Source organism: Galeopterus variegatus, unplaced genomic scaffold (genome assembly GCF_000696425.1).
Source record: "Galeopterus variegatus unplaced genomic scaffold, G_variegatus-3.0.2 Scaffold3204, whole genome shotgun sequence".
NCBI classification, from domain to species: Eukaryota; Metazoa; Chordata; class Mammalia; order Dermoptera; family Cynocephalidae; genus Galeopterus; species Galeopterus variegatus.
In genome coordinates this window covers 81583-100531 of record NW_007729315.1, presented here as the reverse complement: position 1 = coordinate 100531, position 18949 = coordinate 81583, and the positions used below count along the sequence as shown (strand labels likewise).

General features: G+C 50.8%; 2 protein-coding genes across 2 annotated transcripts in view; one reads left to right on the top strand and one right to left on the bottom strand.

Moving 5' to 3' along the window:
- Positions 1-4124, top strand: part of SLC7A1 (solute carrier family 7 (cationic amino acid transporter, y+ system), member 1) — a 22680-nt gene extending 18556 nt beyond the window's left edge. Inside the window, exons 7-10 of the mRNA XM_008584284.1 lie at positions 955-1057; positions 2865-3082; positions 3351-3519; positions 3659-4124. Coding sequence (XP_008582506.1) covers positions 955-1057; positions 2865-3082; positions 3351-3519; positions 3659-3839 — 671 coding nt within the window. The 3' untranslated portion in view covers positions 3840-4124. The remainder of the gene's footprint in view (positions 1-954; positions 1058-2864; positions 3083-3350; positions 3520-3658) is intronic.
- An 8149-nt stretch (positions 4125-12273) lies between these two features.
- Positions 12274-18949, bottom strand: part of MTUS2 (microtubule associated tumor suppressor candidate 2) — a 70009-nt gene continuing 63333 nt past the window's right edge. The window contains exons 7-8 of the mRNA XM_008584283.1: positions 17051-17148; positions 12274-15175 (exon numbers count right to left, since the gene is read on the bottom strand). Of these exons, the coding sequence (XP_008582505.1) occupies positions 14962-15175; positions 17051-17148 (312 nt within the window). The 3' untranslated portion in view covers positions 12274-14961. The remainder of the gene's footprint in view (positions 15176-17050; positions 17149-18949) is intronic.

Sequence of the window (18949 nt, the reverse complement as noted above, 5' to 3'; positions counted from 1 at the left end):
GTAGATGATAGATGGGTGGATGGATGATGGATGATAAATGGATGATGCATGGGTGTATGATACATGGGTGATGGATGGATGGATGGATGGGTGTGTAAATGATAGATGGGTGGATGGATGATGGATGATAAATGGATGATGCATGGGTGTATGATACATGGGTGATGGATGGATGGATGGATGGGTGTGTAAATGATAGATGGGTGGATGGATGATGGATGATAAATGGATGATGGATGGGTGTATGATACATGGGTGATGGATGGATGGATGGATGGGTGTGTAGATGATAGATGGGTAGATGGATGATGGATGATAAATGGATGATGCATGGGTGTATGATACATGGGGGATGGATGGATGGATGGATGGATGGATGGATGGATGATGGATGGGTGAGATGGGTGATGGATGGATGGATGGATGGGTGTGTAGATGATAGATGGGTGGATGGATGATGGATGATAAATGGATGATGGATGGGTGGACGATGGATGGGTGATGAATGGTTAAATGGATGCACATGACTGTCAGTGAGTCAGCACAGTGTAGAGGACAACACACTAGACTCTGAGCCACAAGAACCTAGTTTGTATCCTGGCTACTCCAGTTTGGAGCTGTATGACCTTAGATAAGTCTCCTAACCTGTGTGAACTTCATTTTCTTCATCTGTAGTGTAGGGCTGGCTTGCAAAGTTGTCATGAGATTATAAGAGGATGAAAGTACTCTTTATACAAATGTTAGTTTTTATTACCTTCTCGAGGGCTGTGTACGCGATTTAATCCTGAGCTTGTCTTCCCCTTAAGCGCTGTCCTTCCCTGGAAGGGCCAGTCCTGGGGGGTGGGAGTAAAAGCAGCAGCCCTCAAATGTGCTGGGTCACAGGTGGGTGGTGGTTCTGGCTGTCTGTGTGTGCAGAAGGCCATGCACAGGTCCTGATGTCTGTCTCCTCCCCAGCTGTGATGGCCTTCCTCTTTGACCTGAAGGACTTGGTGGACCTCATGTCCATTGGCACTCTCCTGGCTTACTCTTTGGTGGCTGCCTGTGTGTTGGTCTTACGGTATGTATGGCTTTTCTGGGTCCCATAGCAGAAATGCAGATGCACCTGGTAGCTTTTTAACTGTTCACATTAATGATTTATATAGTGTCACTTCTAGGTTGATGACAGCTCCACTGGGACTACGGAGGACAGGGTAGGATCTGGTGGTTGAGGCCTAGTCAGGAGGTTGTCCGTGAACTGAGTCATGGGATCGCCCACTCCTTCTGTCAGGTGCCCTCATTTTTCTGGCTAGATGGTGGGAGGATAGGGACACGTTCTCAGCCCCTCTGTTGGGTCTGGATCCTGGGATCAGAATGTTTGAAGGCTTAGGGTAATGATTGCAATTTGGTCTGGGTTCTTGGGACAGAGAGGACTGGGGGCTGGCCCTGGTAAGAATCGGAAGAATCCAAGGCCTCTGAAACTTAGGTGTGATGTGTCTGTAGCATTCGTGCACTGTGGCTGGAGGAATGAATCCCATTATACGGTTCTTGGGACAGAGAGGACTGGGGGCTGGCCCTGGTAAGAATCGGAAGAATCCAAGGCCTATGAAACTTAGGTGTGATGTGTCTGTAGCATTCGTGCACTGTGGCTGGAGGAATGAATCCCATTATACGGCGTGGAGCAGCCTAGGTTGGCATCCAGGGACACTTTCTAGGTGCTGGCTGTTTTGGTCTCGTGTGGGCCAGGCGAGTCTTATGGACTGTCGTGGTAAAGCGGCTCTGGGCAAAGTGGCTTGGTGCCTTGGTGGTCTCACCTGCCCCAGCACCCCTCCCAAAGGGCATCCCTGGACTCCAGTTTTCCTTTGCTATGGAAGGAGAGGGCTCTGCTCCGAGGTTGGCCCACGGCAGCAGTTATCAGGAGAACATGGGCTCATGGAGACTCAGCACCGTTCTCCCAGCAAGAGCCTTCCTATTTCTTTTCTCGTATTTATACTTTCAAGGCCACTGATTTCATTTGTAATGTGCTCAGCAACTAGTTTATGTAAAACCTGGATTGAGCCTTAGTAGTGGCTGTATAGAATCAGGTAAAACTAGTTTGTGGACCCCTTATTTCTTCTCAGGGGCTCACCACTAGAACATTCTCTTAATTGACTAAATAGTGTTACAGAAGTGAATCGGTGCAAAAATAGTCAAGTATCTTTATGCTCACTCTTAGAAGTGTCATATGCAAAATAATTCGTAAAGCACTGTTTTTCAAAGCAGGTAGAAAAGATTTGTGCTCCATTCATTCTGGGTGGGAAGATAAGGAACCTTATTTAAAGTGGGTATTTTACTTGCAGGTAGCTTGTGTCTTGGAAATGGCGCCACAGGCCCATCCTTCACCAGCTCTGTAGTCGTTTACTCCTAGGCACTTGGAGTTTTAAAATAAATTGATCCAATTAAGTCACGCAAACAGAATTTCTCAAATCTGTCAGCCTGCAGACACCTTTCTCTGGCTCTGCACCAAATAGGACCCTAGCGGTATTGCTTTCTGTTCCTGTCCTTCTTTTAGCTCTCTGCGGCCACAGTTTTGTGGGGAGTGGCCTCCTATCTTTAGTATCTGAGGGCCACTGCTACCTCACAGAGCAAGAGAAATCTTCTCAGGACATTTTTTTCTGGGCTGGTTCACAGTGGAAGTCGTGTTCCCTCCAAAACAGAGACACCAAGGAGGGTGCTGCGCAGAAGCAGGACCCAGGTCCCCTCCTGTCTTCACTTTGCTGGAGAACGCACCGTTCTGGCCATCTCCTTCCCATCGTATGCCTTGTGTGGTGGGCAGCTTACCTGCGAGTTGGCGCATGTCCTTTTGCTTGAAGGAGATTATGGTGGTCATGTAACACGTTTCTTTACAGGTATCAGCCAGAGCAACCTAACGTAGTCTACCAGATGGCCAGAACTACTGATGAGTCAGATCGAATAGACCAGAATGAACTGGTGAGCACCAGTGACTCCCAGACGGGCTTTTTACCAGAGGCAGAGAATTTTTCTTTGAAAACTGTACTCTCACCCAAAAACATGGAGCCTTCCAAATTGTCTGGGCTAATTGTGAATGTTTCTGCCAGCCTCATAGGTAAGAGAGGGGTTTGGGGTCATGCTGGTAGGCGTGACATGGTTTCTTGTCAGTGGCGATGGAGGGTGGGGTGGGGGAAGGTGCCTGAGGGGATGAGCCTTTGTTTTGTCGCTGGACTGTGATGCCAGTTATTCTGTCCTGATTGTGACTGATGCCTCCAGAAGTGGAGCTGCCCTCTCGACAGGTTTTGGGAAGGACTGAGGACACCCATGGGAGCTCAGCTTGAGACTGAGCTGCGCCTCTCTCTCTCCCGCCTCCCTCCTCTTAGCTGTTCTGATCATCACCTTCTGCATCGTGGCCGTGCTTGGAAGGGAGGCTCTGGCCCACGGGGAGCTGTGGGCAGTCTTGGTGCTCACAGTGTCTGCCCTGCTCTGCGCAGTGGTCACCAGCATCATCTGGAGGCAGTCTGAAAGCAAGACAAAACTCTCATTCAAGGTGAGCAGCTCAGTCTAACAGGCCTGTAAGGACCCTCCTGGTAGGCCACAGACCCTGGCCCTTTTGCTGGGAGGCCAGCCTCAGGAGCTTGGCCAGGCAGGGGCAGGCAGTGTGCAGGAGGCTTTTCCACGGGACTGTGAGCCCTGGGCCACCTTCCGTCTGGTTCCCGAGCCTGTCCCACTCCATTCATGCCCCATCTCTCTGCTTGCGGCCTGCAGGCTTCATCATCTACTTTGGCTATGGTCTCTGGCACAGCGAGGAGGCGTCCCTGGCCACTGACCAAGCAAGGACTCCTGATGGCAATTTGGACCAGTGCAAGTGATGCGCAGCCCCACCCCCCGGAGGTGGCAGCAGCCCTGAGGGACACCCCCAGAAGACCGGGAGGCACCCTGCTGTCTCCACCGCTGCAGCAGGAACCACCCACATTCATGATGCCCCTAGTGCAACCCAAGGTGCAATGACTTGAACCACAGCCTCGGCCACAGCTCGCGTGTCCTGTCCACACTCCATTCTGCGGGAGGCTAATGAGGCGCTGGCCACCTCCGGACAGCTCCATGGCTGGGACCACTTGTCTGGGGCTGGCTGCCATGTCTCCTCACTTCCCTCTGAACAAGAAAGCTGCGCCTCTCCTTGCCAGCTCAGCTCCCGGGCTGCTGTGGCCTCAGGCAGGATGGAGGTCCCCTTCTCTCCTGATGGGGGAATCCAGGCCCCTCCCTGGGGACTGTTCTGGTATTGACAATGTGCATACTCCAGCCTTGTAGCCATCCCCCTCTGCCCCAAACAGCTGGCCATAGATGCAAGATGAGTACCACAAAACTGCGTCCCCAGCATTCGCCACCCACCCCCGCCCAGCAGCAGCAGCAGTTCACTTACAAAGGGAGACCGGGACTGTTTCCTCCTCCTGCTTCTGCCGTCTGAGTTGCTTCCAGATGGGGCATTGGGACTGGGCCCCTCCCCACCTCCCCTTCCCAGCAGGGCTTTGCTCTGATGGCACCAACGGCCCAGCAGCAGGAGTGAGGGCAGGGGTTTGTCGAAGACAAGGAGGAAGAGGTGGCTTCCTGTGGGAACGAAGGCGAGAGGGCTGGGGGAGGGCTGGCTCCGTGCATGTGTGTGTGAGAGCTGGAGACAGTCTTCAGCCCTTTCCCCTCCAGGCCTGGGCCAGTGAGTGCTGCTCCTGGCATCCTGCTGCTGGCTATGTACCTTGAGTAACTGGAACATGAGACTCTATTTGTGTAGGATTGGCCTCTAATAGGCAGAGTTTAGAACTCCATTTTCTATGGTCTCTGCCATTCACTACATCTTGCCCTCCAATGCTTGCAAATCTCCTGGGTCTTGTAGGCTTCTCAAGGCAGGTGGCAGCTTGGTCCAGGGTCATGGCAAGTTGTGGTTATAACTCTGGCCCCAGACATGATCCGCTTGGCCTCTTTCTTGTGTGTAATGAAAGTAAAGCCTCCTGTTCGTTGCTGTGAACCACTCCACTAAATTAAGTTGGGGCGTAACATTAACTTGGAAAATGGCCAGATAATTACCCCATGTCATGGTGTGTCATCTTGGGGATGTGGTCTGCACATGGGGTGATGGGCAGTCATATTGCTGTCCCTCCCATGCATCTGTCCTCCAAATGCTGCAGCTTTGTGTTCGCGGTGAGATTCTAACCTGCCCTGGACCTCATGCTTCTGTAAGTTGGAGAGCCACGGGCAGGTGCAGCTGAGACTCGGCCAACCCTGGACCTCATGCTTCTGTAAGTTGGAGAGCCACAGGCAGGTGCAGCTGAGACTCGGCCAACCCTCCGTCCACGGCTCCCTGTGCCTACTGTGTACTCCACCCCACTCCTCTCCTGCTCAGGGTGGGGCCTGGGGCCAACACCGTTCCACACACTCCTCGTAGGTGGAAGCCAGAGGAAAAAATGCTGACGGAGCCTTACTTCCATTTAGAGTATCATGCAGGAGACGGAAGGGTCCTGTGTTGATGCGAGGCCAGCATTTTGGACAATGCAGGAAATGTAAATGCTGCTTTTGAAGCTTAATTCCCCATTTCTTCCCAGTCTGGCCTTTGACACACATCTGGTAGAAAGAAGCCTGATAAATCGATGGCATTTGTCTTTCTCCCTGTGCCCCAGAAGGTTCTTGGAGAGAGACACAAGAGCAAGGGAGACGGCTGAGAGGCTGGGTCAGCCGGGGGCAGGGGTGGCCAGGCGCTGTGACCGTGCTGGGGGTGGCTCTCTTCTAAGTCTCATTGCTGAACGTGCTGGAGACACAAGAGCAAGGGAGACGGCTGAGAGGCTGGGTCAGCCGGGGGCAGGGGTGGCCAGGTGCTGTGACCGTGCTGGGGGTGGCTCTCTTCTAAGTCTCATTGCTGAACGTGCTGGAGGAGCATCATATGAGCCCAAAGCTTAGATTTCCAAAGAAAGATATTTAAATTTATGTAGATTGGTGCTGTAAAATATTTTGATAAATATTAACTTATTTTGTCGGAGTTTTGGTTGTCTGTTGTCTTCTTAGCTTTTTGTTTGCTTGATTTTTTCCCCCCTGTTATTTTTCTACATAGGCAAAGAGAACTTGAGGGAAAGAGGGTATCCAAGGAAGGTGGTTGGGGAGAGAAAGTTTTAATTTCCATGCAAGACAGCACCCAGCAGACGGTTTACACTTGACACGTCAGCTCGCCAAGCGTATCCTTCTACAGACTGAAAGAAAGGGTGTGCTGCCCACACTGTCTCCCCTGGCGAGGGTGTGCTGGCTGGGGACCGTGAGGCCACCCTCCTCACCTCACTCGGGAGCCTGCAGTGGCTCTGTAGGGCTGAGCCACCCCTGCGCCCTCCCAGAGTAGAGGAAGGACGTACTAGTCAAGGTCACCTGAGGGCAACTTGCATCCGTAGTTCATTGATCCCTGTGCTTTTATGGAGTAGTTTTTGTATAGTGGCCAGAGGTTTTCTCTTCTGTGTGTGAGGGCAGTAGTATAAGTAATGGTGTTTGGGGTGAGCCTCACAATTTTAATAGACTTTTTTATATCACATCCCTCATTCCTTCCCCTGAAATAAAAACACACACACACACAAGCAAAAACACAAAAACGACCGATTGTTGCCCAATAAGAATATCATTCTCAGTTTCCTGGCTTGGCCAGTGTTTCCCTGCGTAGAACTTCCACATTGCAGGAGACGCACACCGGCAGGAACAGTGTGTCTACTGTCAGACTGTCTGTACAAAACCCCAAATGCCCGCATTGGAGAGATATTTGTGATGAGTAAGTGTCCCTTCCTGTCTCTCATACCCCACCTCCCTGAGTGTTTTTGTGACCCCCCAAGGGTACAAATTCATGAAGAAGCAAACACAGCAGAGCCCTCCCCCAGGACCTCTTGAAGAGGGGAAGGGGGTCTTTAGGGAAGCAGCGGGGGGCCCTGGTGACATGTGAACCAGCTTCCAGGAAGTCAGCACAGCCTGGGTGAGGGAACATCAGGCCTCTGAACACCCCGCACCCATCCACCCTACCCGTCATCCCTGCCCACACCCTCAGCCAGGGCTCCGTGGGTCTGATGTGTTTTTTCAAACCAAGAGGGAGAAGTGACAGGCTGCTTCAGGACAATTATGAAATATGTGTTTTTGTCAGAATTGTTCACATTTCTCCCCACTTTTGGTTTTGTTTTTGCAGCAGCAAAAACTCTCTTCCCATCAAGTCTCTCATCTCTTATCTAGCAGGTGAGCAGCCGCCTGGTCCTGTGTGCTGATGCGATGATTTGGGCACCACGCACCCCCTGCCTGCCTGTGGCGTGGTGGCTGGGATATGCTGAGAGTCCAGAGGTGACTGCAAGACTGGCGGGGCACCTAGGTTCTCCACCCAGGCCAGTGGCCAAGGCCCTGACATACTCCCTCCCATGCCTTTGGCACACCCGCCCACTGCGTTGTCTGTGGAGACAGGTGGAGGTTCAGCAGCTCTTGTCCCTCAGCCCCCACAGCAGGCATTCTGCATTGGCCGGTGTTTGCAGTCCCACACAGTGTGGCCTCTAGCCTGACACTGGGTGAAGACTGGGGACAGCCGTGAGTGCTTGCTGGGAGGCGTGTGGACATGCAACACCCAGACTCGCAGGCAAGGTCATAGGCACCACCCGATGTGCACAGCCTTACTGCTAGAGAAAACCTGCCTGGCTCCATGCCAGCCCTGTCTTTTTTGATTTGAGCATCCCATTTTTACACAGCCACTTCTTTTTTTCTAGAAAGAGCCGACAGTTGTGTTGGCACCATGGAGACAGGGAGTGAGGGTCTTGGTGTGGGGCCCCAGCCCCGCTGTGCTCTGGGATGGGTGAGAGGCGTGTGTGTGTCCATGCTCTGGCGGCCTCCTGAGTTCCTGGGACAGGAAGTTGCTGGGCAGAGGATGTGACGCTTGTGTATGGAACTGTTAGAGTCCAACTTTAGATGGGACCGAATATATGTTATGTATAATTGTTGTGTATAATTTAAAATGTGTCTGTTTGCCATCGTGATGGGAGGATTATATGGAAGGCTCCTAAGGGAGAGTGAGATGTACATTTTATCAGATGCTTGTGGACTTTTTTTGGGTAATGAAATGCTTTATTGATCCACTGGTGCAAAAAGCTGTACACCATATGTCATTGTAGTTTCGATACCTAATGGCTTTTTAAAGCAAAAAAAAGTCAACTGACTTTTATCTTCATCACTCTGATGCAGTCTTTTTTGTGTGCCAATTGCTGCATTAAGCTGCATCGCTGTTTTTCCAGAGGGACGTGGCTCAGCCAAGGAGCCGTCCCGGATGGTCTTACAGATGTGTGGAACTGCAGGCTGAGAAACCCACGGGAGACGAAGACCTGGGCCAGGCTTCACGGGAAGCCCCAGCAGATTTTCTCAGGGTATTAGCATGTGCAGCAGTCAGGAAGCAGGACCGGGAAGGTGCATTTAGACTTCATCAATGAGGGATGTGATTTCATGTTTCTTGATGACAAACTTTTAAGTTTGGGACTTACTTTCCCACTTGAGATGTATATTTAAGATAAATTTCCTGCTTAAGTTGTGCCTTTCAGCTTCGTGGATTAAGGAGCGTAATGGGAATGATATAATGTGGGTTGGTTTATTATCAAACCTGAATAGCTGTGGTTTCTCCAGTAAATTTTTTCTTCTACTGAACACAGAGCCATTATTAAAAGAATTGTGTGTTTTTTATTATGTAAATTGTATAATATTTTTTGCTTATTTGATGTTCTATTTTTCTAATAGTTTTCTCATAGTTTCTTATAAATGTGATACTAGATTTAGATTCTGATGCTACCTGCAAATCAGGTTGGTCTCTGCTGGGTCCCTCCTGTTTCCATTTTATTTCAAGGAAAAGTGCTGGTGTCATCCATCACCTTTAAAAAAATGTGAAACTCTGTATCCCCTTTTGCTGACAACACTGTACGTTGACAACTTCCTACCATACTTTATGTTGTAAAGTCAAACGATTTTGTGGTACATCATCTCATGCTTTCCCAAACTCTAATAAATTCCGTCTATGGCTTCCACGTACACAGTGTGATCTCGGAATTCCTGCAGCTCTCAGCTGGGTCCCAGCCTGGTGGTGCCCCACGGGGAGTTCTGGGTCCTGCCCTGGTCCTTTAGGTCCTTCCTGCCTTCCCACAGCCCATGGCTTTAGTCTGATGGCCTCATTTTTCTGTGGCATTTGGGGAAAATCCTCATTCCAACACTTCGAGCCTCAACCAAGGAGTCCCTCCAACCCACATTTTAGATCCTCCGATGCTGTCTTCCCACCTCACTGCCTCTCCAGGGATCTTCCTTCTGCTCAAGCTGCTTGGCATTTGCTGAAGCACTTGGGTCTGAGGCAGAAAACCCCCTCACCCAGCTGACACTGCAGTCGTGTGCATGCCCCCCCGCCCTATCTGGTTAAGGGTAACGGAGGGTACACAGGGTGCAGAGGGGCTGGGAGAGGGCCATGGCTATTCTAATAATTGTTGCTATCTCACTTCCTCAACTCCCTTGAGAAAGGATGCATTTTTTTGCACAGGAAGCAAATTCAGTCAAGAAGGCCTTAATTTGCAGGCACTGAGGGGCAGTGATTCACAGTAACTAATAGAGGATCTGCTGCCTGGAAGATAAGGCTTCACCTTTGCGTTTTCCTCAGGTGAGGGCTAGCGTTGGAGGCAGGGAGCTATGCAGAGGGAGGGCAGGCCAGCCACTCTTGTCCCAGCACCACTGTGTTTATGTCAGGAGTAGGTCACGAGAATCTACCTGAGCAGGCTGCACACGCTTCATGTTCCTTGACCACATAAAGGAACCAGGCCACAGAGCATGGGCGGTGTGAAAACAAGGGTGTGCCAGGGCACATGGGGCAGCAGTGGTCTCCTCAGCCCCACTCCCCACCCCAGTGCGATTACTGGTGGAGGTTCTGCAGACATAGCTTCTAGGAAGGCAGAAACCAGAGCTCAGCTCTGACGTACAAAATGGGCCGGCTTCACAAAGCAGCACAGAGTGGGTCCAGGAAGCAGGAAATAAGGATGGGGCGGGGGGGGGGCACGCCTTGTTCCTGGGTTTCTGCATGTGGCAGGTAAAAGGGCGATCTCTGATGACTTTGAGCCCAGTGCAAGGTGGACCCCGGCTCCCTCGGTGCTACACTGCCACCTAGTGGCTGCTGCGCTGGAGGCCTGCGGGGCATCACCTGGAGCAAGTTTCCCCTAGCACAGTTGGGTATGAAACACCTGTGGGAGTCAAAAGCCGCCCCCAAACAGCATTCACAGGGATGAGGAATCCTATGGAACCACAGCCTGAAGTACTGCCCTGGCCTTTCAAATCGTCATTACAGCCCAGCCTCGTTCAACTACCACACGGACCTGGGCAAGGTTTGGAGCTACAGTGGGGAGGGCTGGGACCAACTGTGTCAGCCTTGTTCAAAGGGAACGGTTTAGTTTTACCAAATTAAGCCTGTCCACCAAGTCATAAATATAGCCATTAAAAAATGCAAGGTGAGAAAGGGGCGTTGGGGAAACAGGTAAGTACCTTTGCTAATGAGAATAGCTCACGCGAACCCTTTGGCATCTCAGGGAGGAGATTGAATGGATGCAGGGCTGAGTGGAGAAGGAGCTGTGCTGCGACTTTCCCATGTGTGCCTTTAAATTCTGCTCCTTGCAACAATGCAGTCATTGTGTGCCCCTTGCATAGGGGCACTCTATTCCACCACTGCAGTGGGAGAGGCAGGAACGCAGCCTGTTCCCTACCGCATGAATTTGGGTGCAAATGAGGAGCTGCTACTTGCTCAGTTGTCTGTGGTGTGGTGCCCAGGAGGGTCCCATAGGTACATGCATGAGGGCCAGCAAGCTCACAGCTGCAGGGATTCCAACCCCACCTGGCACTGGCACTGGCACTGGCAAAAACTTCCAGGTGTAGTGAGTGAGGAAAACTAGCCTGAATCTTCATGCTGAGGGGGAAGTGAACAGAACTTGTTGTTCAGAAACCCCAGGTGTCCTTTGTTTTGTTTTTATGAAGTTAGGGGCAAGAAGTTTGAGAGGAGCAGACTGGCTAAAAAAAAGATAGGTTAGCAAATTTAATTTGTGAATTAACTCCCCCTGTCTTAATCAGAATGGCTTATCAGCCTTTGGTGGTGTTTGTGTGTTTTAAGCATTTGACACAGACTGTCAGCTGGGCAGGCTCCTCACCTTTTGATTGTCATGGATGAGGTGTGACAGGGCGTGACCCGAGTTAGTCATCCCACACGTGATGCAGCAGTGGCTTTGAGAATGTCCTTCAACTCCAGCAGCAGGTGGGAAGGCGTCCAGCTTCTCAGTCGCTACCTGCACTTAAGCCCGTAACTCACTTCCTGCTGAGATGTCACAAGTCTCCCACGCAGGGACAGCCAGGCTCTCCACAGCTCCTTGGCACAGAGGAGGTGACTGAGTTCATTGACTTCAGGGGTCTCCTCTGCCTGCTGCAAATCAGCCACGGGAGGGGACAAAGTTCTTTGCAGACAAGAGAAAGTTGGCTCCAATGTCATTCTGGCACGTGCTGGTGGGTGAGTCCCCAGCTTTGCTCCTTTGGTAGGTGGAGGTACAGACATCTGCCTTGTTTACCTCTCAGGGTGGGCGTTAAGGACAATGGGAGGTGGTTGTTATCAAAGTGGAGGGCACTCAAGACACCCCGAAAGAAATGAATGGCTCATGCTGACAAGTAGATAATTAATAAATAAGAGGTTGCCTTCAATATTCTGGGAAGCATAGTGTTCCTCGTGACTTGTGTGTCATCTACAAAGGATCTGTCATTCAGCAATTGTTCATGAGGGACTTGCTGAAGTCTCCCTAAAATAGCTGCCACTCCACATGCCCTGCAAAACCACCACAGGGAACTGGCAAACTTTAGGTCTCCCTTGTGACCCCAACCAGTGCCAGGCACCTGTGGGAGACTCCAGGGTCATGCTGAAGGCTGGCAGGATGTGGGGGCAAGTGCTTTCAGGCTGAAGTGAGTGACCTTTTGTGTGCTCTTTTCAGCCAATGCCAACTGCCCCAGCATTGCAGAGTGGAGACGCGGAGCTCCCTAGTCCAAGGCATAGGCAACTGAAGACCCCAGGCTGAGGGGTGGATGTGGGGACCTTGGACCTGCTGAGTTGGGGTAGGAGGGTCTCTAGAGTTCTCTCAGTGACAATCTGCTGAGCCTGGCACACACACACAAAAGGAACCCAGCCCGCAAAACACCACCCTCAGCTCCCTGCCTGGAATTCCCAGCCTAAGAGGGACAGGTCTCCAGTTACATCAAGTGGATATCACAGAGAGTCCCTCAAGTTCATTTTAATAGGCTTTAGAGTTAAACACAAATATGCAACACAGAAACTGGAGGGGCAGGAAAAGAAATGTGACCCCATTCGACTAATCACAGAGGGTGCCGGCCCCCACCCCCACCCGGCCTGACATCCCACCAGAACCTCATCCCAGGGTGTGGCGGGCAGGGTGTGGGGGCAGGCCACCGACACGTCTCCCAGCTGCAAAGAAGAGACTGGTGATGTTTGGTGGGTGGGTCTGACGCAGGTGAAAGGCTGCAGCGTCCGTAGGTGGCAACATCGCTGCAGCCCGGGGCCAGACGTGGCAGACTTCCATGTCAGAAGTCCAAATCCTAATGGTGTGGCGGGGGAGGTGCAGCAGCTGCCTCCCCATGGGTTTCAGGAGTGGTAATGGCTCAGATGAGCCAGACATGGTGGGTTCCATGGTGAAAAAACAAAGCCAGGGCCGTGTGGAAATTAGCTGAACTACCCAAGGTCAGGGCTGGTTAGGGCAAAGCTCTAGTCCAACTAGTGAGGGATTCCTTAGTTCTAATATCGCTACAACTTTGACCGCAATAGCCTACCACACTGTACCACATTCTAACATCACACTGAAGTCAGTATTGCTGTGTAACTGCGTTTAGCAAGTGCGATTATGGAAGCAATTCCTAATTCGGAGAGCTAAGCTGCAACCGAACTTGTGATTGCAGGCTGTGCCTGCTGAAAGAATAAATAGTGTGTCTTTAGTCAACGTGGCATGATCTACTCTAACGGAATGCCCAACTCAATATTACAGTATCATGCAGAGCCACGAAAGAAAAAAAGAAATGTTTCTTCAATGTTTATCTACTGTGCATGTCCCTGGAATGGGCAAGACCCTCGGAGGTCTGCTAGAAATGAGATGTACCTGAGGCCAGGATGCCCAACTTTGACTCATGCCAAGAACACAGACCATGTATGCCTTTGTGTCGGCCACACATGCACCAAGTAGGCTGGGCCCTGGCAAGCCGACCCCTTCCATTGGCCATTTCTTCCCGGCACCATGGCTCTGGCCCCTGCAGGATCCCTGCATGGGTCTTCTGGCCCTGGGCATGCTCAAAGACAGGCCTATGCTCATGACTATTTTTAGGGGTCTTAGAAAGAAAAGTGCAGGGTCTTTGTCACATACAGGAAACAAAGGCGTCATCATCATCATCATCACCATATCGACTGGTAAAACTACGTCTTTCTGTGTGTGTCATGCTCCTAGTCTTCCACAGCACTACGTGAATATCTTTCACACTCTAATTCTACCATTTCAGAGACAAATGCCAGTCCAGGAGCTGGTGACGGCTGGCTAGCTGTTTCACTGGGTTCCTCTGTTAGGGAGAACCTTCTGGGCTGAAGTGGGACCACTCTCAGCTGCAGTGTTGCTTGATCATCCAGCAGAAAGTACAACTGGGATTCTGGGAGGTCATGTGATGATCTAGCACAGCGGAGAACTGGTCCCCCAGGACAGAAATGTTGGTTTTCTGGAAGCCCCTGCTAGAGCCCCTGGCCATCTCAATGTGCAATGAAGGAGTTGAGTTACAGAACCAAATTGAAGGGGGTTTGCCAATGAAATGGGGCCTGAGGGTCATATCTCAGCAAATCGAGCATTGACAGCAGCGCATCAGAGCAAACCAAACGGCAAGCCGGAGGACGCGTCCCTACTCTGTGCCTGGTCAGATACCGGCCCTGCCAGCAGCGTTTCTTCACAAGGATGGAGCATGAATGGTCTTGGCCATCTCCAAGGATGTCCTCACCCTCACTCTAAAAGGTCATGCTCTTCCATGTTCTCCCGAGGGTGCCACAAGTGCTTAAGGACCAATTCCAAGATGCCATTTAGTAAAAAAGCAAAACTCGTGTTTACGAGACTATTATAGATGAGTCATCATCATGAGTAAATCTGCAAAACTGCTAAGCCCTTTGGGATCTCCCACTGCTTTCCCTTATCCACTCACGACAAGAGTATTAATAATTAAAACTTGCGAATGGAGTAACAGTGACCTCACATCATGTTGACTAAGAAGCTGATTGTTCCAAAGGCAGTTACCGTTCACAAATCGCTGGTGTACATGTTAGAGTACCACGTAGTGGTAGCTTGAAAGGCGCTTCTTTTCTGTATCTTTTTTTTTTTTTTCCTTTTTCTATTTTGGGTAGAAATATTCCCGGGAAGCTAGATAGAAATGCATTTTCATCTCCCAATAATTCTTAGGCACAAGTTAGAAAACTGCTGACCTTCACTAAAATATGTCAGCACTTCATGTTATAAAAAATGCAATTCAGAACTGCCGCATGTGTATACATGTATATGTAAATCTACACACATCGGTGCAGTACACAATGATTACTCAATGTATATTGAAAACTGAGCTATTTGTAGCTAACCTGAAATTCTGCAGTGAAAGTTCATCACTCAAGAACTGGAGTTGTTTTTCTTTTGGCTCTAACTATGGTAAAATGCTTCCACATCAGACTCTACCACTTATGCTTCCCTAAGTGCCAATGCCAGGACAGTCTTACATGGGGACCAAAGGGGGACGTGGCCTGGGATGCATATGCAGCTATGAGCATGCACGCAGGGCGAGCACGCGCGCAGGGCCAGCTCTGGCGGCACCGGGTCAGTGTGCCCTCGGGGTGGACGAGAAGCTGGAGCGCCTGCAAGCTGCATGGTGGCGTCATCTGGGCATCGAGCTGACTCTGGCCGGAGAGGAGGGCCCCGAGGAGCAGCCACGGTAAACAGGGGACGTGGGGGAGAGTTTAATCGGGCTGGTTGGGTCCCCAGTTTGGAGCTTCCAGAGCAGCTCTTCGTTGGTTCGGCTCAATCTCTTCTTCTCCTGGGTTTCTTTCTCTACGTATTCCTGGAGATTAGCATTTTCCTCTGACAGCTGTCTGTACGGGGAAGAATGACAGACAAGGAGCAATCAGGCCAGTAGACACTTAACACAAAAACAGGCCAGTGGCACAGGGCAGAGGGGGGAGGCAGGACACTTGAGGGGAGAACAGGGACAAGATCGCCCCCGTGTGCAAGAACCTTGGTGGAAACGTGATTTCCTCTTTTCCTGCTCAAACAGCCATGCCCAGAGTCTGTCCCCCAGCACCCGATCAGCTCACAGGGCCTCTTCCCGGTCAGGGGAGGCACTGGTCATGCAGTGGACAAAGTGAAGGCCAGAGGCTGAAGAGGAAAGAGGGGGCGTGGGAGCTGGTGTGGGTGATCTGCCCAGGATCTCCGATAAGGGACAGCCATGCAGAGTAGACAATTGACAATGATGACAGCATGGGGCAGTGACAAGCGCAGGCCATCCTGACCCTGCCAGGAAGCTGGGGATACCTTCTCCCAGCCCTCTTGCCCGGGCTTGGGCCTCCATGACAGCAGTTGCCCTCCCCTGAAGCAAATGCATACATCTGTCCCCTGCTGGCCCGTGAGCTCTAGCAGACAGGGCCGAGGCTGCACGCTGAATCACCCATGTCCAGCGTGGCACCCAGCACATAAAAAATGCTTGGTTAATGTCTGCTGACAAAGGACACCAAGGGAAAAAGGAATGAATGCATTTTTGTGCCTTCTATCACGAAGCTTAAGATGCTTGCTTTGTTGCATTTTTTTTAAAAAAAATGACAGCACCTTTGAGGAACTGAGAGGAGTAAGTATAAATGCACTCTACAGCTGCACAGACTGAAGCCCCCTCTGGGATAAGGTCTGCTTTGCTCTTTAGATGAGGGCACCTTTGCAGATTTGCAGGGAGGCCTGTGCTGCTCAGGGTCCTTCTCCCACACTCTTGGGCTGTGTCTGCAGGGAGGCTGGCAAGACTGACTGCCCAAGCCGAGGCTGGGGGCCGGAGGGGCATTTGTGACAGGACCCACTGCCCCCAGCACAGTCTCTCCTGCATGCCCCTGAGGTGGGAAGAAAATGCTGGCACCAGGGTCTTAGCTGTGGAGGCAGCGGCTCTGTGTGCATGTGCGTGTGTGTGCAAGAGCATGTGTGAATGTGAGTGTTGTCAGAGTGTATTTGAGGGTGAGCATGCATGCATGTGAGCAAGCAAGAGTATGGGAGCGTGTGAGTGCATAGGAGAGTGGGCATGAGTGTGGGTTTAGCGTGTGAGTGCACACGAGTGGGAGTACGCGTGTGTGCGAGTGTCACATGAGCTGCCATGCCTTGGTGTGTGCATGCATGCGAGTGTGTGTGCGCGCACACTCGGTGACATACAACGGCGTGCTGAGGAGCCCAGTGCACCCTCAGAGGAAGTGACTTCCGACAGCTGAAGAAGCCCAAAGCCTGCTTTACTGCCACTTGGAGCTGCAGAGGGAGGGGCCTCCACACCCTTCCTTGGAAGTCTGGGCACCTCAGAGCAAGGTCCTGAAGGGACTGGCCTGAAAGGGCAGATTTCTGGAAGCCCAGGGGTGTCACCCAGCGGTGGTTCTCTTTTGCCTGGGAACACTCAGCAGGCATTCCTTTCCTGATCTCTTTCAGAAATAAACCCCTTCCTCTCCCAGTGCTGTTGGACACCCCTGCCGCACATTCTTTTGCCAATTTCACTCATTTATCTCAGGGTGGGGTCCACTGATATGCAGGGCCAGGGCTCAGGTGTGGTGGGCACCGTGGAGTGTTTTTGTTCCTCTGGTCAGATGGGAAATGGCAAGAGACTGTGTGGGGAAGCCTCACAGCTCAGAGTGAGGCAAACTGGTCGTTGGGACAAAAAGAAGCTCAAAAGCAAAGCCACTTTGTTGGTTAAATGTGCTTTGCAAGCCCAGACACCCAGGCCCACCTACCTGGTGACAACCGTGTTCTGGTCGATCCTTGCTTTGAGGTCTTCATTCTGCTGCTGGAGAACTTGGATCTTTTCTTCCAGGATAATGTTCTTTTCCACCTATAAAGGGTGCAATGTTTAAGAGGTTCTCAGCAAGGCCCTAAGATAGGTAGCCAACCAGTGCCCACAGCCTCCTGGCTTGGAAGGTGATCCAGAACAACATTTTGCAAATTGCAGTTTACAATACATTGGTGGGTTGTAAAATCAGGTTGGAGGACGTGACCAGCATTTTTTTAATAAACAAAACAGAATAGAAAATGCCAGAGTGTACTGTATGCAGTAAAATAGGTAACATTATATATATCTTATATATTATACATTTATATTGATGTAAATGAGGGTACTTCAAAAAGTGTGTGGAAAATGGAAATAGATAATATGTATTTTTCTGATATGGATTGAATTGTGTCCCCCAAGTTTTATGTATTAGGAGCTTTGTTCCCACTGTGACTGTTAAGTGGGTGGGAAATCCTATCATGGTAATAAAAGGTGGGGCTTTGAGGAGATGATTAGATTGGAGGACCGTGCCCTAATGAATGGGTTAATAATGGTGGTCATGGGTGTGGCTGTGAGGGCTTTAAAAGGAGAGCGCATGAGAGTCTCTCTATACTCTACCACCTCTGCCATGTGAGACCCCTGGGTCACTGTCGCCATCACCAAGGCCTTTACCAGATGTGTTCCCTGGACTTTGGACTTCCCAGCCTCTGAAACTGTAAGCAATAAGTTTCATTTTCTTTATAAATAACCCAGTTTCAGGTATTTATGTTATAAGGAACAGAAGTGGGCTGATACACTTTCCATGAATTTTTCAAAGACCCCTTGTATTATGTGTGTGTGAGTGTGAGTGTACTGGGTTCCTGTGTAGAAAATATTTCTCACAGTGAGTGTCCACAGGCCTTGCCATTAACAGAGATAAGCCATGACCACCACCAGGAGGACCTGGCTTGACTAATGGGTCCAATGTTTCTTCCCACGGGTCAACTTTGGGGCAGCCGTGTCACTGGCCAGGAATGCACATGCTATGTGACGATCTAAATTAATGGAGGGATGGACATATAAATAGCATGATCACACTTTCCTTTTTGAGGCTGTGGGCAGCCAGGAACACAGGCACCAGCAAGACCAGTGTGGCACCTTTTCAGAAAATCCCACCATTCCATGGTTGGTCCTCCCCACAATCCATGCCATTCTCTCTGTCAGTGGGTCCCCTGGGGCCTGAGACCTCTAGCTGAAGTATAGTTCCATTCTAAGACGAATTTAGAAATAAATTATCTTTTTTTTTTTTTTTAAAGAATGTTACAATGTCACCGTTAATGTAGTTAATCTTTAAAGAAAACTGTCACTAGTCCATGAATCCTAGCCACAGGACTGGTCTCTGTCCCTGATCTTTATAAGGCACCCCACCCAGCCCTCGTTGTTGCTGCAGGAAATGGGCAATGATCAAATGGGATGTGTTTTGCCTGAGAAGGTTCCTGGGAAGGAAGTAGTACATGCCTGCAGAAAGCCTGGAGTACGGCTAAAAACAGCCAAGTGAGCCCAGAGGCCTGTGGGTGACCCGATGCAGACAGCCCCACCAGGAGGAGGAGGGTGGCTGGGTGCTCTCAGAGCAGCCGTCCCCACACTGGCAGGGCTGCAGGGCAGAGTCAGCAGGGGGCAGGCTCTGTTCCTGAGCTCCTCACGGCCGGCCATAGCCCTGGCCCATGCTGGGAAGTTCTGACTACTGGAAGGTGCCCAGTGGCCAACATCCCCCAGAATGCTGGTAACAGACACCCATATGTGACAAGCACTATGCAGTAAGAGTTGTCTGCAAAAACGGACAGAGCTAGCGAATGAAAAGGGACATGACAGCTGAATACAATGG